This window comes from Esox lucius, chromosome 7 (genome assembly GCF_011004845.1).
Source record: "Esox lucius isolate fEsoLuc1 chromosome 7, fEsoLuc1.pri, whole genome shotgun sequence".
NCBI lineage: Eukaryota > Metazoa > Chordata > Actinopteri > Esociformes > Esocidae > Esox > Esox lucius.
Genome location: NC_047575.1, coordinates 36062430 through 36083777, shown reverse-complemented (window position 1 = coordinate 36083777; position 21348 = coordinate 36062430). Strand labels below are relative to the sequence as shown.

Sequence of the window (21348 nt, the reverse complement as noted above, 5' to 3'; positions counted from 1 at the left end):
GTCTACACTTTTATCCCTGACATCCTTACACAGCTCTCTGGTCTTGGCCATTGTGAAGCGGTTGGAGTCTGTTTGAGAGTGTGGACAGGTGTCTTTTATACAGGTAACGAGTCCAAACAGGTGCAGTTAATACAGGTAATGAGTGGAGAACAGGAGGGCTTCTTGAAGAAAAACTAACAGGTCTGTGAGAGACGGAATTCTTACTGGTTGTTAGGTGATCAAATAATTATGTCATGCAATAAAATGCTAATTCATTATTTAAAAATGTGATTTTCTGGAGTTTTGTTTTAGATTCCGTCTCTCACAGTTGAAGTGTACCTATGATAAAAAGTACAGACCTGTACATGCTTTGTAAGTAGGAAAACCTGCTAAATCAGCAGTGTATCAAATACTTGTTCTCCCCACTGTAGTAAGCAGCATTTACAAACTTATCCAAACACTGGGATACTTTGCCTGGCCTGTTAAGCCATTCTCCGTTTTTCCTTGTTTCTGTGCTTGGCTTCAACACATTTCCAGTGCACACTGTATGTAAGTCTTGCTAACCAAGTTGTCCACGGCGCACCACTGCTTTACTTTACTTGCTATTTTTAAGTAGTATTTTATTTCTCAAAAGGGTTAATAATAAATGCAGATTAAAAGCATTCTACTTTGCATCTCATTCTTAATAAACCAAATATTGTGTGTTTCCCTGTCTTTCTGATTCAATGGGGTATAAAATAATTATCACCAAGGGGAAAGGCTAAGAACTACCAAAAGGAAAAGCAAAGAAAAGGAAAGGAACTTCATTAATCGGGCGATGGAGATAAAGAAATAGGAAAAACCTAAGTACACCTAAGCATTGGCACTGGCTGCATATTGAATGATCTCCAGGATCTGGAAGGATTCTGAATGGAAGAATAGTCAAAACTCCCTTTCAATCTCAGGGCCGATTTCACCACCACAGATTAAGCATAGTCTAGGACAAAAGAAATCAAGCTCAATGGTCCATGAAATCGGACCATTAACTGATAAGAAAAGGCTCAGTGCTGTTATCATTGCTTGGTTTTAAAAAGGGCTTTATGAAATTCATTTGATTTATTGACTGTAGTCATAGACACACACACACACACACTCTAACTTGAATAAATCTAATCTTTAATTTTTCAATTTACAACATGCTACAAAACACTTTTCAATTTACACAGGAGTCAACACAATGAGTGATATCAGTTGACTCTGTGGACTTGTTGGAAAAATATGCATGTTGTCTACAAGGCCTCATATCGATGGCTAACAACCTCTGCTCCTGTGGCCTTTCCAATAGGAGTCTGGTAAAACACTCATCTTTCTCAGGGACCAGGTCGGCATCCTTGGGGAGTGGCATCATATCAGATGCTGTGTAGGTGTAAACAATAACTTGTCTGTTGAAGTGAAGGTACAATTGAATGGAGTCTTGTATATACAGCTGTTTCCCTCATTTCATTTTTTTTCAGTCTGTTTTTGTTTTGCACTCAAATTTCATAGGTCTAACTAAACAATGTTTCACACATTGGCATAATCAAGTAAAATGCAGCCTTTGGATCGGCTGTCTTGAAAGGTCAAAGGTGTCTTAAACTGTAAACATTAACAATACATTCACTGAACATTGCAACGACTCATTGTGTATGTAGGTCGGCCACAGTGATGAGGCGTCTGTAACGAATTAGTGACTTGACGGTTGTTTGACTGTGCATTAGCTACACATACGTAGCTACATACAGGGTTTCTCTGAATCTCCCAATAGCTTTGCCTGGTACTTTCAGATATGTCAACATAAGTATCAAATTACACCGTTTACCCACAAGCCTTTTCCTGTGTTGGTGCAAGCGTTTTAGTTGTGTCCTATACTTGTATCAGAGCTTATGACTCAAATAAAAAAAGAATTTTACAACACATGTGCAGGTACACAGTATGGCAAGAACATTTCAGAGTAGACAGTGTCAATAGTGTTTGCGGTCCCGAAACCCTGAAAACACAAATTAAAATCAAGTCATTAAAACTTAGCATACTCGCTGAAGGCATTTGACTACAGGATAATGACCTACATATCATTGGCATAATTGATTTATATAAAGTAGATTTATACACACTTAGGAAAACAAAGATTTTTGAAGTGGGACTGAGGTGCTATTTCCCCATCTCAATTCCAATATCAGGTGGTGTGTTCTGTTGGGAGAGGGGAGGTCCAACCATTCTGAGCACTCTCAGGTGTAGTGAGCATGTAACCTTCTATGGCAGAACTGAAAAAAGCAACCGAAGTAACGAACAGCACTGCTTGGACTCTTCTTTCTCTGTTTTGAAATGGCTCCGACTGGATAGGATGTGTAGCATCCACCCAGGACCTCCAGGACCTCGGTTTAATGGCAAGTGATCTCTGTTCATTCAGTAAAGGCTTAACTGTGGCAGCAGGTATAGAAATAAGAGTCCTTCTTCTGACCCAAGTCGATACCTGTCTCTTCTGTGGAGAGAGACAGAGAGAGCAGAGGTGTCAACCAGATAGTAACATTACCATTGCAGACAAAATGTCCACAGACAGCTAAGCTATAGAAGTGTTATCTGGAGAGTGAGACAAAAGTCTCACCGGTCATGAATTGGAAGGAGATGCTGTTGTAGTCTTCCGCAACCTTTTCAAACAACTCGTCTGAAATGCAATTAGAATGGAGTATGGGTCTTCTGCTGGACTTTGGGACATTTTCATGAGATGTGGCTCATACTCATGAGGCTACGCAAATTGGGAAATGAACTGATGAGATTTCACTTACCTACTTTGCTGCCTGTTTTACTTGATGTTTCAAAATGCGTTGCCCCAATCTCTGTAGATGAGAACGAAGAAATATAAACCAGGGTTTCTTGAAAGTCAGGACAATCCTTGTCCGAAAAGACAAACTTTATTTTTATAGTTGGGGGGGACTCCAATGTAAATATAAGGTTATTTTAGTTTAAACTGTATTTGTTACAGTACTGGGACACTCGCATTTTCTGTAAATGAACCACAGTCTCAAAAATAAGTTGCAATTTTGAAAATATTTTATCTACACAATATTATATTTCCCTTATATTACTGAATCTATGTTTTTGGAACCTAATATGTCCTTTTTAATCAGAAAGTAAACAGAAATTGCAAAATTGACACCCTAGACTCAACATTTCTCAGCACAGCCTTTGGCTAAAATTACTGCTATCAAGCCATAAATGAGTCCTGTACTTGCAGTTAAGCCCTGTCTTCTTGTATAAACAAATCCAGTTCTCCCAGATTTTAAGGGTGCCTCCCTGCAGTTTTTCAACCTCTCCACAGAGTTTCAATAAGATTGAAATCGGATCTAATTGGTCACTTCAGAACAGTCCAGTGTTGTTGTGAACCATTCCTGGGTGTGCCTGGAGTCACTGTTCTGCTGTAAGACCTGTGACCTTTGTGTTGAATCTGCCACACAGACTTGTATCTGAAGGTCACCTGGACTCTGTGTGGCAGGTGATTTAGGTGTTTTCTTCACCATTCATGCAATAGTTTTTTTCATGCAATCTGGAAACAGGAACATCAAGGTCCTTTTATCTGTTCAAACAGGTTTAATGAGTAATTTCCCACAGACTAGTTAAAATCCAAGACTTTTCAAAAATAAATTGTTGATTAATTGGAAACGGTGCCACAAGTGCAGGGGTGCCAATACTTCTGGCCGCAAAACAATGCTTACTGTACTAATAATTTACGGATTATAATAAGACTGACTAGATTTTCAAAACTCCCTGAAACGTAAGAGTCTAACAAAGACAGCATTAATAATAATCAAGGGGGATGTATAGTAAGATTCCATGATTCGGTAAGAGTTAGTGATTCACCATCGGCAAAGTCCTGAACATCATGGTAATCCACCTGCCGCAGGCCCCGATCACTCTCAATCAGGTCCAGCTTTGTGCCACAGAGATATATCTTGCAGTGCTTCAATTGAGAACAGAAATCTGTGTCATTTTGACAAGATACATAGGCAGTACTATATGTGTGGCAACACAAATTATGGTGTGTTATGTTTTCATGAAAAGGTCTCAAACCTCTTCACAGTTCTGCAACTCGTTCACCCAGAATTTAGCTCGCTGGAAACTGCTGGTATCAGTCAAATCTACATAAATAAAAAGTCACATGAAGATTAATTTTAACTTAAATCTTCTCTCAAGATCAAAAATCATTGTGTTCACAGTTATAAAGATGTCCTACAATATTCTGTGATAGTAAAACCAAACTGAAAACAGAACCACCAACAACTAAAAGAGACATGAATTGAGTCATCCACTAAGGAAATGTCTCACCAGCGGTTTGTCAAAAATCCCCCAATGAGGAAAATATGAGAGGAGGACACTCATACATGCAAGCTACACTGCTCTCAACAAAAATTGCCTTAGTTAAAAATGTTGTATAAAAGACCTCAGTAGAAGGAAACAAAAACATAGACAATGTTCAAAACACAGTGGGGACAAGGACTTACCATAGCAAACAATAGCAGCCCTGGCTCCTCTGTAATAGATCCTACTCATAGCTTCATAGCGCTCTGATCCAGCTGTATCCTGGGTTGGAAAGGAGGAGTCACTAATCCCCACATAGCCTGAAACTACCCCATATATGTCTACAATAGCTTCATTCATAAATCTACTATCCGGAGATAGTAATCAACCAGACAAAACCATACAGAGTATTGAGATTCATGCAAACATATTTCCCCATTTATCAAAGGATTACAATGACGTCAGTCAATGTCACTTACCCATATTCCCAGAGTAACTACCTTGTCCGCCACCTGGATTGGTTTGGCAACAAACGCTGCCCCGATAGTCTACAGAAGACATTAGGATTTCAACAAACACCAAAACAGCCTTGGAACGAAAGACCAAGCATTCCACACAGCAAGTTACCCCGCCACTCGGCGTCAGCTGATACTCACGTTCTGGTAGGGGCCGACGAGGAAGCGATGGTGGACATATCTCTCAACAAGGCTGGTCTTGCCCACACTCTCCTTCCCAAGCATAACTACTTTGGCATCCACACGCATGGTCATAGTGCACAGGACTAGGACAAGAAAGTAGTGAAAAGGAGGAGCCAGGGAGGGTTAGAAGACCAGGATGGTGAAATGCTGTGGAACAAATGAGACAAAACGGTCAGACTTTTATAGAACATCAAGTAGCTAGCCAGTATTACTGAAATATTGGATACTATTAGTTTCTTCTCATTTTTTAATAATTTCTCTACCACATATAAATTCAGTGTAGCATAACGTAGCAGCCAGCCACTGTGTTTTGGGTGGATTTTCAGGAAACCAGTTTTAAACATGTCCTTAACAAATTCATTCACAGTTATGAGGAATGTTATGAAAGTTAAAGGGATATCCCTATTTTGCTTCCACATTGTGCAATTTAACTGAATTGAATAATCTTATTTCTGAGGTCCTTGTTAAGCTCTTTTGATCTTGGCAGGATGGTTTAACACACACCCATATCATTAACACCAAATCAGACCAGGTTGTCCATCTTAATGGAAGGCTGGACCCTCCCAAGTTACTATCTAATGATTTACATCTGCTTTGAGCACACTCATTTTATGTTATGTAAATGTAGGGGGCACTAACTTTTTCTGCATAGGAAAATTGTGTTTCTGACATGCTTAAACATCCTGTTTAGGTCCAAAAGCAATGGGACTCCCTAAATCTCTGTCAAATCATAACCAATCCAACAAGGTGCTACTGTCCTTGATAAAATCCTCACAAATAACCCATATAAGACTGTTCTTTTCTTAAATTACCTTAGAGATCACTGTTTTATTGTTTGTATGCATAATGGCTGTTAATTAAAACAGCCTGTCCTGAACTGTTAGACACTTGATGAAAAACTGCTGAGCAAGCATTCCTTTGCGACCTGGCCTCTGTAAATTGGTTTAGAATCAGTTTGATCCCCTTTATTGAAGATGCCAGTCATTTAATTACCGTTTCAGTAGTATTGTTAACAAGCATGCCCCAATTAAGAAAATCTGAATTAAAACCTGGTTCTGCTGCTGGTTTGATCATGATCTGGGAGTTGCTGAGTCAGAGGTGCTGAATGAGCCCCTAAAACTGGACCTTTAAAAAAAATATGGGTCTTTCTTCCTCAAGGTAGCACCCCCTATCATCGCAGAGTATCTCTCACACATTTTACTTATCAGAAATTCCAAATGCTTGGAAGGCAGCTACATTGCATCTTTTATTGACAAAAAGGGGGACCTCAAGCTTATCATGGTGGTTATAGACCAATCTTAATCTTACCCTGTATTTCAAAAGCTGCTGGAAAAACGTCAAATGGAAATGATTGTATGTTTCTTCTTAATGTTTACAGTATTCCCTTTAGTATGCAATCTGGTTTCTGTTCTGGTTTTGGTTGTGTCACAGCACCCCTAAAAGTATTAAACGATGTGATGTTACCACTTCCCTTGACAAGAAAATGTTCTGCAGCTATTCTTACAGACTTGGCCAAAGCTTATGATATGTCAGACCATCCTTAAGGCCCAGCTAAGGAGTACTGATGACTGTGAGCTATCCTTGACCTGCCCATTTCCCCTCTAAAAGAGTCCTAAATGCAAAGTCTGAACATCTGCTGTCTCTGCCTCTACCTGTCACCTAGGGAGTTCCACAAGGCTCTATTTTAGGCCCCATACTTTATTCAATTCTCATAAGTAACACAGCACAGGGAGTAGGAAGCCTTCTCATCCACTTACATGCAGATGATACAATGTTATATCCCCTGAATTTGTGTTAGGTGCCCTACAACAAAGTTTTCTTAGTATCCGTCATGCTTCCCCTGCCTTAAACCTTGTTCTAAACAACTCTAAATCAAAGGTCATGTGGTTTTGTAGGAAGAATAGCCCTTCTTTCCTTGTTGTGATGAATATAGCTAAGGTTGTGGAGCTTAAGCTGGCCATGTCATACAAGTATTTGGGAGTTTGGCAAGACAGCACACTATACAGCTCTCACCACATTGCCACGCTACAGGTGAAGGTTAAAGTTTGACATGGGTTTCTCTATCATAATCGTTCATTCTTTAACCAAAGTCTTAAACCTACCTGGATTCAGATGACAACCCTACCCATGCTACATTTTAGAGATGTCGTTTATAGGTTGGCAAGTAAGGGGTTTTTGAGCAAGATGTTCTCTACCAGTCAGCCATCAGATTTGGCACCAATACTCCATAAAGGACATCAATGCACTCTGTAAAACTCCACAAACTGGCTCTCTCTATATACCCAAAATCCACAGGTTAATGCTTATTTACAAACCCAGTTATTTCTCACTCCTCTCCATTCAGATACATCTATTGCACCCCTCCTCCTTTATATACAGCACCGCTCTGCTAGCCACATCCAGTGACAAGATGTGCCTGTTCATTGTAGTTGTCCTGTTCTGTCTTTCCATACATGTTGTAAACATGTCTTGTCTTGCTATATTGTTTTTATGTTTGCTGCCAACCAAGTCTATGTTTAATCCTATATGCTGTCATGTACAGTACCCTTTAAAGGTTAGGACCCACTGACTTATTGAAGGATATTTCTTTATTTTTACTATTTTCCACATTGTAGAATAAGAATGAAGACAAAACTATGAAATAACACATGGAATGATGTCATAACCAGAATACGTGCCTTAATGTCAGCTTTGCACACTCATAGCATTTCCTCAACAAGCTTCATGAAGCAGTCACCTGGAAAGCATTTCAGTTAACAGGTGTGCCATGTTTAAAGTTCATTTATGGAATTTATTTCCTTCTTAATGTATTTGAGCTAATCAGTTGTGTTGTGACAAGGTAGGGATGGTATAGAGAATTCCATAATAATGTATGTACTTTGCATGTACACCCCATATTATGGCCAGAACAACTCAAAAAAATGAAATCGCTATGATAAACATGTCTCTTCTAAGGACAGCCACAGGACAAGAAGACCCAGAGTTACATTTGCTGAAGAGGATAACTTCATTAGAGTTATCAGCCTCAGAAATCGTCAATTAACTGCTCCTCAGATTTCAACAGAGTTCAAGTAACAGACATCTGAATATCAACTGAATTAGGCCTTAATGGTCAAATTGCTGCAACAAAAAAACAAAAACACCAAAAGTGAACAAGAGACTTTCTTGGGCCAAGAAAAACAAATGGACATTTGACGGGTGAAAAGCTGTCCATTGGTCTGATGAGTCCATATTTTAGATTTTTGGTTCCAATTGCTCTGTCTTTTTGAGGGGCAGAGTGTGAACGGATGACCTAGGCATGTTTGGTTCCAACCATGAAGCATGGAGGAGGCGTGATGGTATGGGGGTGCTTTGCTGATTACATTGTGTTTTATATAGAATTCAATGCACACTCAACAGCATTCTGCGGCGATAGGCCATCCCATCTGGTTTGCACATAGGGCTTGTTTACATTACGAGAGAGAGAGAATAAAAAGGCAAAATAGGCTTATCTTAGTTTGCATAGGCTTAATCTTTTCCGTGGCATTTTAATTTACACCACCATATTGGAGACATACCACGCAGGATAGTGTCCATCAGACGTGTGAAAATGTAGCAATGTGTGTGCACACAGCAATGAAACTTGATACAGTTCTCACATAATTGTCTTCATATTTGCAAAACTACAGGGTGCTCTAATCGAGCTATAAATATCGTAAAGTTTACACAATCTAGAGGTTCAAGTCTTCTTCGATAAATCTCAGAAAATGTCATGTAATGTAAATAAGCACTTATTGGGACTATATTATCTCAATGTCATGGACCATCTCCTATTCTGCTAATTACATATGCCACTGACCTTAACTTTCCAAAACTTAGAGAGTGTTAGGGTAAGTACACAATACTTACTGTAAAACTAAAGTGTATTGATACAGTTATACCCGTTTTACATTACGAGAGAGAGAGAATAAAAAGGCTAAATAGGCTTATCTTAGTTTGCATAGGCTTAATCTTTTCCGTGGCATTTTAATTTACACCAGCATATTTGAGACATACCACGCAGGATAGTGTTCATCAGACGTGTGAAAATGTAGCAATGTGTGTGCACACAGCAATGAAACTTGATACAGTTCTCACATAATTGTCTTCATATTTGCAAAACTACAGGGGGCTCTAATCGAGTTATAAATATCGTAAAGTTTACACAATCTAGAGGTTCAAGTCTTCTTCGATAAGTCTCAGAAAATGTCATGTAATGTAAACAAGCGCTTATTGGGACTATAATTTGTTTTTCAACAGGACATGACCTAAGAAACCCCTCCAGGCTGCAATCTATAGATCTCAAACCAACTGAGATGGTTTGGGATGAGTGAAGGAAAAGCAGCCAAAAAGTGCTCAATATATGAAAAATCTAAAATATCCTTGTATTTTAATTTGTTGAACACTTTATTGGTTACAACATGATTCCATATGTTTTACTTTATATTATATTTATATTTTCTCACTATATTTACACGAATATTATAAATAAATAAATATCTACATCGTTTTGTTGAAAAGTATCTTACTGTTTACACTCGTACTATATGTAATTGATATCGCAAATGTAAATAAGCATGGGGTGGGAATTGTATCTCGACAGGTAAGTTCGCTGGTTAAATTTCATTTGCACAGTATGGAAAAATATTTACCGGACTGTAAATGAAAATTAAATCCCGTGTAACCTCTACCAAATACAATAAATATACAACGTTCTGTTTCTCCACTTAATAATGAATTAACCAATTAAAAAACGACACGCGAGCGGTTACATTTCATTACGTTTAGCTGCTGTCAACAATTCTATACAAATTGAAAATGGGCATGCGTGCGTACCTAACTGTTAGCCATAAACCGGAGAGATAAATCCAATAAAATTACAATGAAACAATTAAAAGATCTAACAGATAAGCTAAACAAAATAAAAATAAAACATGTCGTTTGTTTGACAGTAAACGGACATTATGCAAGCTAAAATAAATAAACGTTATATAGCGAGCTTAGCGGTACGAAAGAACGTTCTCTATTGTGATGATTTCATAGTTAGCGAGATAAAACTAAAATACTTACCCACTTAGCAAGCTCAGTTAAATTTGTTGAACTGAAGTGTGAGATTAACGTTGGATTATAGGCAATTGCTTGGTTGAATAACGGTAATTAAAAATGTAAACACTGTTAGCTAGCAAGCCAGTGTTTGAGACCCTAGCCTAGGTCGGGTTGTTGATGTTGTCAGATTGCGCAACTCCGTTTAAGGTACAACTAAAACGACCAACTAGAAAAAACATAACATGTATATTATCTATGCCATTGCTATGTCGTATGGTAAAGCTTGATTGACTACAATTCCTATATAGGTTCATCTGACTGTAGCAAGCAAGATAAAAACAAATGTACGAGAGGCTTTGTTACTGGGAACTCATATCTGAAGCCGTTTCCAAGAGGAATTATTTCGAAGATACACATTACACAGGACGTGATGTTAGTTCGAATTACAACCGATTATAACGACGTTCTTATAAAAGTCCACTTTGTACAGAAGCTATTAAAAACTGTGTAATGTCATTGGTGTTTAATTTTAAAAACAGACTTCACTCGCCATACTATACAAATTTCCAAATGACCTTACTATACAGTTAAAACATAAAATCCTAAATCCGTTAAATGCATTGGTCCCTATAAACCTACACTTGCCGTCCGAATGAATGTTAATAATGACAAATGCAAGAGCATAGTTTTTGTTTATTTAATAACATGTTTGTGTCATTTAAAAACGTATTATTTATTTTAATTATTTAATTTATTACAGTCGTATGGCGTCATCACAAAATGTAGATTTGAACCTGTTCATGTATTCAACATGTTATATACATAATGTATGTAGGGGTTAAATTGGGCTGGAGCCAGTGGAGGCTGAGTCGATTGAGCTCCTGCACATATAGCCGAAATGAGTAATAGTGGGTGCTGAGCTCGCGTATGTCCACTGGTCTGCAGTTTAACATTTTAGGTACAGCTGGAAAGTATTAAGTACGGCTCCTCCACATCCCAAATCCCAATGTAACCGCTTAATATATGTAATACATTTCTCAAAACTACAGTTCCAACATAAAAAACAACATTGTGTTTTTCGTCACTTTTAATGTTGCATTGTCATTGCACACTCCCCAGATAAACCTCGGGTGTATTCATTCCGCAAAAACGAAAAACGTGTTTTTAGTTAAACGTTTGGTCAAAACAGGACGAAAACGTAGTCACCTACCTGCATTTGTCCAATATAACTTTTGACGAAACGTTATCAACTAAAAACGTGGGCGGAATGAATGCACCCCTCATGTCCCAGCACATTGCAGTCCATTATCTTTCCACCAAGCAAGCATAGAGAAACAAACATGGCTGATACAGAGGGAGCCGAGGAGTCTTCTCCAGGAATTGTGCAGGAAATTTTCACATCCCCATTGAATTTAAGTCTTCTTGGTCTTTGCATATTTCTTTTGTACAAAATCTTCCGCGGTGACAAGACTGCGGATTTGGGCGAGGTTGAGGAACCTTTGCCTAAACTCAAAAAAAGAGATTTCACGTTAGCGGAGCTTCAACAGTACGATGGGCTGCAAAATCCAAGAATTCTCATGGCTGTAAATTCAAAGGTTTTTGATGTTACCAGAGGAAAGAAATTCTACGGTCCAGGTAAAATAATGTGTAGGCTACATGTGTTAATGTGCTTTTTATGTCGAGCATGGACCTGGCTGTTTCTGTGTAAAACGGTAGGTTTGCCAAAGTGTGACAAACTGGCATGCTGCTCAGTCAACTTTATTCCTAAGAGTGTTAATTTGTGTTTATTGAAGATCTGCATTATTTCTTTATTTACATTTTCTACATTGTAACTACTACAATTCTAAAACGCCACACCCCCTTCATGAATCATCCATGATCGCATTTCACAACATGCGAGCTGGCGTGTTCATCGGTTGGCACATAACCTTTCACCGAGTAGACTGATCCTGCATAGTCACGCAATCCCTTCTGATTCACACTCTCTAAACTCTGCAGACATTTATTATCTTCTCAGTTTGTCTTTGATGTGCTTAAATTGCCTTCATATAATTTATAAATCGTTTCAAGCAGGTACTTGTTTGAAGTTTAATTCAGCAACAATATTGAAATATAAGCTTTCATTCCAAGTGGTTAACAAGCAAATGTGGGCTAAACACCCTGAGAACATGTCTATTGACATTCACATAAGGTTTTAGTAAAATTTACTTTGCTGAAATTTCAAATCAATCTCTGTGTCAATGTTTTCAAGAGGGTCCCTATGGAGTATTTGCTGGTAAAGATGCATCCCGGGGTCTTGCCACATTCTGTCTGGAGAAGGAAGCCCTGAAAGATCACCATGATGAGCTCTCGGACCTCAATGCCATGCAACAGGAAAGCCTCAACGAATGGGAAACCCAGTTCACTCGTGAGTTTGGTACAAGTGCCCTACCAAACACAGGTCTTCAACTGAATACTGTTATTTCGTTCTGTACCTCAAGTGAAATTGACCTTTTTTGGTGGATGTTGTACACACACTTCAAAAGAACATGTTGTGGATGCGCCAACTAGAGTAATGTTTTTCAGGTCATAACTAGTTAAGTCTGTTTGTGCTTTAGTCATCTCCTCTGTGTCCCTGTGTTGTATGGCTTGGCAACGACATAAGTGTTTGCATACAATCACGTACAATAATGTCAAGACCTAACACAGTAGTTGGCATCGAAATGAACCTGTTTTCTACACTTGTATCTACATTACATGCCGTCATTTTAAAGCCACACATGCTAGACCTTCTGGGCCAAGGCTGTTCTCCACCAAGTGCCCTTGAGACGGATGCTGGTGTTGTGTCTGGCATTGGTTTCTGAGGCTGATCCATTCAGATCTGTTCCCTTCATTTAAATTAACAGTTAGCTTGCCTCTCTTTTTAAAATCTGGTGTGTTTTTTAAAATACAAATCAGTGTGTGTGGGGGGGGGGGGGGGGCTCAGCGTTGGAAGGCCTCTGTAAACACAGCATGAGGGACTTTATCTCATGTTCTACTTTCTGCCCTTTACAGAAAAGTATGACTATGTTGGCAAACTCCTGAAGCCTGGAGAGGAACCCACCGAGTACACTGACGATGAGGAGGTCAAGGACAAAAAGAAGGACTAAAACTCAAGTGCACAAGGGAAATTGAGATGCCTTAATTTGGGGATAAAGTGATGTGCATTGCCTTGTGTTGCAGCCACTGGGCCAAATGCTTTCTATTGTATGGTTTCTGTATTATCTCAATGTCATGGACCATCACCTATTCTGCTAATTACATTTGCCACTGACCTTAACTTTCTAAAACTTAGTGAGTGTTAGGGTAAGTACACAATACTTACTGTAAAACTGAAGTGTATTGATACAGTTATACCCGTTTTACTATTAATGTAGAAGCTGTTGAGGCATTTATTTCTGTAGCTGGCTAGAACGCCTCTGGACAATTTTTTTTGAGGTCTTGAGATGACCGCAATTACAGAAGCTGATATCATTCCATCAAAAATATTATTTTTTGTTTTGGGTCTGGTGTATGAGCATCCATTCAAATGTCTATTTTAGACCTGGATTATCCATCACAAAACATTGCTGAAATTCACAGTCACTCTGACCTGCAGTGTTTCTTTGTGTAATATATTCTCTCTAGCATTAATTTTCAGCATAACTTTATAATAACACAGTTGGTTAAATATTTTCACTCTACTAGTGTGTGGATTTCACTGGATGAAGTATATTTTTATTCATATTGTAGCACCATTGTTTAATAATGTTAAGTGAACAAAGGATACTTGTACCCATTATGAATGACATGGCAAATACTCCCAGGAATGGGCCAGAACCAGGCTAGGGGAACACTAACATTTCCTTATAAGTGAATGTCATAATTCAGGGGTCTCTGACCACTGAATGTTATTTTTGGACCCACACATTTGTAGAAAGCTGTAGTCTGTATAATCACCTGGAATTTAGCTTAGTGTTTATTTAGCAAAAAATATTCTCTCTGACTAGCCTTTTTGTCCAAAATAAGCTGAATCTAGTTGCCTGCCATTTTCATAGCTTGTGTAATAATGAGACTGATATTTTGATAATTAAATCTACCCAAATGGATGATCAATATATGTATACTTTTGGTTCTGAATGTTGGGTCAAGGCATGATAAATTCAGTACTCTACTGATAAAGATTTGTATGCAACCTGTGATAGATTTTAATTGGTTTTGTATGAGCTAGTACCTGGCCATAGCATGAGTCTCTATGTCCAGAAAAATACAGTTCTTGGTCACTTTAGACAGTTTTGCTGTCAAAATGTTGGTTATTTACAAAATCTGGAGATTCAGTTTACACACTTTTTGTGTAGTAATGTGTGGCCTGCTCCAAAAACAGTCTAAAATCAATTTGACAAGCAAATTAGTATTAATACAATACAATGTTTTTTCATTATTGGAAATAATTGGGATAGTGAAGTGTGTTCTCTTTATTAGGCTCTATACTTCAGAAGTTACTATAAGATTAAAGATTCAGCTTTAATTATAGGGTATTTGTGTACACACTGGTTTCAAAATTTACACTGAAAAAAATATGAAAGCAACATGTAAAGTGTTGGTCCCTTGTTTTGAGTTGAAATAAAATATCTTTTGAAATATTCCACACAAGCGTAATTCTCAATTGTTGCATTTCTCTATTGTGTTGCACAAATCTGTTTACATCCACCTAATGAGGATTTCACCCATGTCAAGATAATCCCTTCAACTGACAGGTGTGACGTGTCAAGTAGCTGATTGAACAGCAGGACAGGCTCACCTGGAATTGGGGGCAGTAACAGGCTTATCTGGAGTGTACATCGCCACAAGACGTCTTGCATTTTGTGGAACAGTGCAATTGCCATGTTCTCCGCAGGATTATCCAACAGAGGTTTTGCCAGATACCCTAACGTTAATATCTCTACCATAAACCACCTCCAATGACGTTTTACAAACTTGGCAGTCTGTCTCACCGGCCTCAAAAATGCAGACTGCATGTATCCACTCCAGGCCAGAACCTTAAAATAAGGCTGCATCTGACACATGCCACCTGGTTAGATGAAGAAACTTCAGGAACTGTCTCAGAGAAAGCTCATCTGCATGCATCGTCCTCACCACGTGTTTGATCTGTCCAGTTCAACATGGTCAACAACTTCAGCGGGCAAATGCTCATGGTTTATGGATTACGGATGAATTCCGGTTTCAAACGTACAGGGCATTGGGTCAGATTGGGTCGAGTACGCAAGTGATTTCCTGATGTCCATGTCGTCCCATGCGTTGTTTTAATGGTTCGGGCAGGAATATGCTACGGGCAACAAATGCAATGACATTTTATCAATGGCAATTTTAACGCGCAGAGGTACTGGCACAAGAACCTGAAGCCCATTGTCTACCGTTATCACCATGTTTCAGTATGATAATACACGGCACAATGTCAGAAGGTTCTGAATTCCTGCAAGCTCAAAATGGCCCCGTTCTTCCGTGGCCTACATACATATGGACCCAAATTGAGCTCAAATGTATTGATTGTAACAAAAGAAAAATGTAACTGAAATAATTCATTGTTTGAAAAAACTAAACTCTCCAAACAAAAATAGACTGATGAGTTTCAGAAGATCTTTCTTTCTGGCCATTTTGGGCCTGTAATCAAACACACAATTGTTGATACTCAACTAGTCTTTATTACTACTTTAATCAGCACAACCGTTTTCAGATGTGCTAACATAATGGCAAAGGGTTTTCTAATGATCAATTAGCCTTGTAAAATGATAAACTTGAATTAGCAAACACAACGTTCCACTGGAACACACGACTGATGGTTGCTGATAAAGGGCCTCTGTAAGCCTATGTAGACATTCCATTAAAAATCTGTCATTTCCAGATACAACAGTCATTTCCAACATTAACAATGTCTACACTGTATTTCTGATCAATTTGATGTTATTTTAATGGACATAAAATTAGCTTTTCTTTTGAAAACAAGGACATTTCTAAGTGATCCCAAACTTTTGAATAGTAGAGTATGCCCTCTGACATTTCAATGGCAAGGGTTAAATTTCTCTTAATTAGAGATCTACTAACAAGCGTGTTGTGTTCTTCTCCTCTCAGATGTACACCTATTTTTTCCAAATTTCTTCTGCATTTTATTTTTACAAATATTAGTCTTCCAGTGCTGTCACTTAAATCACTTTTTTTTATAGATTCACATCCAGGTGACAGATATCTCTAAAACCACTTCTATTTTTGTCATGGGCCTTTATATAGAATGCACCCATTTGATTTGACATTTTGAATTTTTACCAGGATTTATTCTTCCATAAAATTATTTTTAAGAACTCACTATCCATATGAGGTAGAGATCTATTAACAATTGTGGTGTGTCCCTTTACTTCTCTCACAGGTACACATCATGTTTTATCCAAATTAAGACCAAATTAAGTATTTTTGTACTTAAAAATGTATTTTTAGCCAGCTATGTTATTTAATTCACAAACGTTCTGAATGCTTTATTTCAGTACTGTCAGGTATTTCAGTGTAAAATCAGATTGAATAAAAATAGCAATCTACAGTATACCGTATATTTTAGTCAAATAATATAAATTTGTATATGTTAATGTATGATTCATTTTTTTTGTTACTTTAGAAACATGTATGAAGTATAAATTGTTAGTGTGAGTTCCTGTTCTACATCTTTTATTCCTACTTTATATGTTCTATACTTGTTTTGTACACTGTATTCATTATTAATTGGAAACTATTTCAAATAGATTTTCTTAATGAGTTTCTATGAACTATTAAGGACTTATAATAGACTTTATAAAGACTTATTACTTTATACTTCTGTTGTGTTTCTATTGTTCCATGTAAGATGGCTGTTAAAACATTCTCCATTCTGATGTATAAGGACTCTATTACTGTACATCAGCCAACATAATGTTCTAATAAATAAATCAGAAAACGTTCACCATTCTTATTTTGGTTATTTTTGGCTTAAGTGTTTAAACCTTACATTGATTTACACCTAAAATGTTGATGTTAGGTTTAAGGGTAGTTAGGATAATTGTTATTTTTTTAGGGCAATCCACTTTGGTGTACCAATGTGTTTACTTTTACCCCTCAGAAAAAAAGATTTTCTTAATAAGTTACACCGACAACATAAATATATATGTTTATATGAATTATTTCAAGGTGTATTCAGGTATGTTTATGACAGTTTTTACTCCAATCTCAAACTTCCATCTACCGTGTGTTGATCATGCCAACAATTAACGATTGGAATGGTTATAAAACATATGTCAGAAGTGGGATTTGAACCCACGCCTCCATTCGGAGACCAGAAACCCCGTTCAATCGGAAGGATTCAATCCTTGAGTCTGGCGCCTTAGACCACTCGGCCATCCTGACACTGATGCTATACGGAGGAAATCTTCAATATTTGTACCATTGAATGGCCCAAATGTATATTTTAATGTTAATCAATGTGTGTATTCATACTCAGACAGTGATAGTCCAAGTTCGCATTTAAAAATATCAGAAAAGCGACAATAAATATATTGTCTATATAAAAAAGCAAACACGCACTGTCATGTGACGAGCTTTTACGCGTTTCCTGGATATCCGGTAAACGTTCTTCCATTTTGTTCTTCAAGGGTATCTACGTGATTGAATCTAGCCAACATGTTTCGGTTTGCTAAAGCAGCGCTTAACCTCTCCGGTAAAATATTGTTGAAAATATTTTTTGTAAAAACAGGTGTACTGGTTTTTGTTTAGTAGATTAAATGACTGATGCGCCAACTGTTTTGCGTTTGTATTGTTGACTGAGTGAAAGTTGTAGCCTTGCTAGTTAGCTAACTACAGTGCGGTGTTGTTACATTGGACATCTAGACATTTTCTTAATATGCTTTATGAAACATTATGCATTGTCCACATTTAGTCTTTGCAATCGTAGTTAGTCAGCTTCTAGCGCATTAGCTAGTTAGCGTAACAATTCTCACGTAAACATTTTACTAGCGTAACAATGAAATAATTTCATTTATAAAAGTATTTTTTTTTATTTTGACTATTTGACGTGTTTACCAGTAATTAAGACTCATGGCTGCTGAAAAACTGTGTCTTGCCCCTATATCGCAATTAAAAATGTTAAATATATTTATTGCAGGACAAGGTGCCCGTCAAGTTCGGTTCAATTCGTCTGAGGCCGCCGACTTCCATTCCAAGTATGGTACTGGATTATTGGTTGGCGGATTTGCGTTCTGTACAGCTGTGTGGGCATTTGTAAGTATTGTTTAAATGGAATCTCTTTGGCCCATAACACATGGCATTTAGAACAATGTATAGTCTGCTGGGGAACTTCTGGTGACCCTAAAATATATTTTACTCAATGGCTTTTCAGTGATTTAGCTACAGCTAAATGCTGGTCCCCTGCCACAACATGTATCAACGTAATCCTCACTTAATGTATATTTTTTTTATTGCCTTACTTATCTACATATACACCCAGAACTAGTGTCAGCTTTAGTGTGATGCTATAACGGCTTTCCTAATTTTCAGGTAATAACACAAACCGGTATCACATGGAATCTATCCCCAGTTGGTAAGGTCCAGCCCAAACCCTGGAGGGAGGAAGAAGAGTAACAGATTCACTGCTCTCTTTTTCCCTGTGGAAAATCAACCTCAGCAGACCAATGTCCTTATCCCAGATATTTCTATAAGCATTCTGGTTGTACAGATGTATACCCACTTTGTCAGCATGTTGCCATTCTGTCATTACCAATGTAAAAAATAAAGTGTAAACCAATTGTTGACTTATCTTTTTACTTGAGCAGACAGTTTTTTGGTTCAGCTGAAAGGGGACTTTGGTAACAACCAGGACTGATTTGGGCCATCCCTATCTATGTATAATCCAACCTACACTGCAACAAGATGTGAAGGAAAAAAATATTCTAGTCATTTAAACATATAAAATATTAGCTTTTAGTGTAAATTATGTTACCAGGACACATCATTCAGTGTTCTAAAGGAATTCCTGAATACCTTCTTTCTTAGCTCATAGTTGTTGGGTGTCATGTCACAAGAATTTCATTGTGCAATATGACACGGTGTTTGGTGCATTTGACAAATAAACCTTAACTCTGGCAAGAAGTTGTGGATAAATATCAGTCTGTAAAAAGGTTACAAAGTCATCTATAAGGCTCTAGTTCCACTGAAATTGTCATTCATATTTCCCAAATGGAGTAAGTGAAGGTTAATAGGGAATCTCAGGAATTGCGGTACTCCTGAAATCCAGAGAGCAAGGCTTACAATTTACGAAGTCACAAAGAACCCTATAATAATGTCCAGGGATCTGAAAGTCCCACTTCCTTTGTGGTCAGTATTAATGAGTCCACCATCAGACACTGCAAAATTGAAATTCATGGCAGAAATTATGAACTTGAATGCTCTCATGCTAAATATGTTTTTGAAAAATGAATCTCAAGTTCTCTTAAAAATCTCTTGATATTTGAATTCTGGAAAAATTTTGACATGTGGGTCAAATGTGGAAACTGCAGTCCATGGTAGGAACCTCACACAAATGTCAGGCTATCTATGACCTGACGCAGAAGTGCATCTGGGTCACGTGGTAAGACAAAAGTATGTCCACATCAAATTGTTGAAGAACATGAATTTTTTATTTATGTAATAACCTTGTCAAAATAGACCTAAACTTTGTATCTGATTGTCTTGGTGCAAGACTAATCAATAACAACATTTTGGTTGCAATTATTGCTAATAAAATTGCAGAAAGGAAGAAAATCAGATTTGAAAATCCTACATATTGTAGAATGTGAAGGGGTGTGCACTGGTAGTAGTTAAAGAGCAGTACCTGCGCCAATGTTAATTCTCAGAACATGTTTCTTAGTGTATTTTAAGTAAGACACCACAAGTGATGGTGAGGAGATGCATGCATTTTGTTATAACATTTTAACATATTTATTTTTCTTGATGCAATATCCCGTGGGCAGAGTTGATATCACAGCAAATTACACAAGATTTACTTCTGTTTCAGAGATTAAACAATGTGACCATGAGAGGGTGCTGGTGCTTCAGTTTCATACATGCATGTTTCATATGTTGTGGTTGCCTAAAGGAAAATGCTTAGAGCCAGTGCTCCCCTACTGCATTCATAAGAACTGTTGATACTTGTCTCTGACATGCATCCTTTGTCTGTTACCACATAAGCTCTGATCACAATCAGATCACAATGTGTATTTTATTTGGCTAAACACATCTTAAAATGTAGGCACAATCAGAATGCAGAGAAGATTTGGGCAAAGGCTGCATGTTTGAACTAGGTATGAACAGGCTTGAGTAGAAAAATCACATTAAATATGTAAAAAAAGTTATTTATCCCATGGAATTTGTTCCAAAACTGTATGTTTTGATATTTCACCAGAGAGTTTCTTCCAGCATGTCAACAACACACATATTTACCCAGGAAATATGACTGAAGTGGAATGCTATAAGGCACCAAATGATTATATCTCACCTGACTCAGCACTTATTTGCCTTAAAAGGCATGCAACACATTTAAACAAAGCTGGGACAGGGGCAACAAAAGACTGGAAATGTTGTGTAATGCTAAAAAAAAAAAATGGCAGAACATCTCATGACAAATTAAGAGAATTGGTAACAGGTCAGTAAAATGATTGGGTATTTAAAAAAGCATTGCAGAGAGAATGAGTCTTTCAGAAGTAAAAATGGGGTGGGGTTCACATCTCTGTGAAAGACTGCACTGGCAAATATTGCAACAATTTAAGAAAATACTGTTCCTCAATGTAAAATGTAAAAGGTTTTGGGGATCTCATTATATACAGTACATTATATAATTAAAAGTTATTAAAAGTAATTTAAAAAGTAATTTAAAGAAATCTCTGTACACAAGGGACAAGCCCAAAAAACAATACCATGATTTTCGAGCCATAAGACAGCACTGCATTAAAAACGGACATGGTTCTGTAGTGGAAATCATTGCTTGGGCTCAGGAACACTTCTGAAACCTATTGTCTGTGAACACAGTTTGTTGCAAGGTAAAACTCTCCCATGCAAAGAAGAAACCAGATAAAACAAAATCCAGAAACGCCAATGTGTTCTCTGGGCCCGAGCTCATTTAAGATGGACCGAGGCGAAGTGGAAAACTGTCCTGTGGTCTGACAAATAAAAATGTGCCATTTGTTTTTGGGAATCATGGACGCCGCATCCTCCGGGCTAAAGAGGACAGGGACCATCTGGCTTATCAGTG

General features: G+C 37.7%; 2 protein-coding genes and 1 long non-coding RNA gene across 5 annotated transcripts; 2 read left to right on the top strand and 1 right to left on the bottom strand.

Moving 5' to 3' along the window:
- Window positions 1-1111: 1111 nt before the first annotated feature.
- rab24 (RAB24, member RAS oncogene family) lies at window positions 1112-10455 on the bottom strand. Of its 3 annotated transcripts, XR_828067.4 has the most exons (10): window positions 10077-10454; window positions 4947-5135; window positions 4770-4838; window positions 4494-4572; window positions 4063-4130; window positions 3853-3952; window positions 2781-2831; window positions 2600-2659; window positions 2109-2476; window positions 1112-1984 (listed from the first exon to the last, which is right to left on the bottom strand). XR_828067.4 is itself a non-coding variant. In XM_020047721.3 (9 exons), the coding sequence occupies exons 2-8, from the start codon at window positions 5058-5060 to the stop codon at window positions 2603-2605; spliced, it is 534 nt and encodes a 177-aa protein (XP_019903280.2). In that variant the 5' UTR covers window positions 5061-5135; window positions 10077-10455; the 3' UTR covers window positions 1112-2476; window positions 2600-2602. The 3 variants fall into 3 exon arrangements, 2 of the variants coding, with proteins under 2 accessions (XP_019903280.2, XP_010869239.1); XM_020047721.3 differs by having other exon boundaries at window positions 1112-2476; window positions 2785-2831; window positions 10077-10455; XM_010870937.4 differs by having other exon boundaries at window positions 1112-2476.
- An 874-nt stretch (window positions 10456-11329) lies between these two features.
- Window positions 11330-14420, top strand: pgrmc1 (progesterone receptor membrane component 1). Its single transcript, XM_010870936.5, has 3 exons — window positions 11330-11687; window positions 12304-12459; window positions 13086-14420. Exons 1-3 carry the CDS (start codon window positions 11393-11395, stop codon window positions 13178-13180), a joined length of 546 nt encoding a protein of 181 aa, XP_010869238.2. The 5' UTR covers window positions 11330-11392; the 3' UTR covers window positions 13181-14420.
- A 3284-nt stretch (window positions 14421-17704) lies between these two features.
- On the top strand, window positions 17705-18872 carry LOC105011120. The gene is made up of 3 exons (XR_828066.3): window positions 17705-17784; window positions 18229-18344; window positions 18621-18872. It is a non-coding gene; the product is annotated as an uncharacterized LOC105011120 (long non-coding RNA).
- The last annotated feature ends 2476 nt before the right edge of the window (window positions 18873-21348 follow it).

Excerpts from the sequence above, each read along its gene's own strand:
- rab24 (XM_010870937.4), bottom strand. The coding sequence starts at position 5,060 with ATGACCATGCGTGTGGATGCCAAAGTAGTTATGCTTGGGAAGGAGAGT. Across the intron at positions 4,573-4,769 it reads TAGTTACTCTGGGAATATGG|GATACAGCTGGATCAGAGCG; the intron begins GTAAGTGACATT and ends TTTCCAACCCAG. Across the intron at positions 4,131-4,493 it reads GGCTGCTATTGTTTGCTATG|ATTTGACTGATACCAGCAGT; the intron begins GTAAGTCCTTGT and ends TTATTTATGTAG.
- pgrmc1 (XM_010870936.5), top strand. The coding sequence starts at position 11,393 with ATGGCTGATACAGAGGGAGCCGAGGAGTCTTCTCCAGGAATTGTGCAG. Across the intron at positions 11,688-12,303 it reads AAAGAAATTCTACGGTCCAG|AGGGTCCCTATGGAGTATTT; the intron begins GTAAAATAATGT and ends AATGTTTTCAAG. Across the intron at positions 12,460-13,085 it reads ATGGGAAACCCAGTTCACTC|AAAAGTATGACTATGTTGGC; the intron begins GTGAGTTTGGTA and ends TGCCCTTTACAG.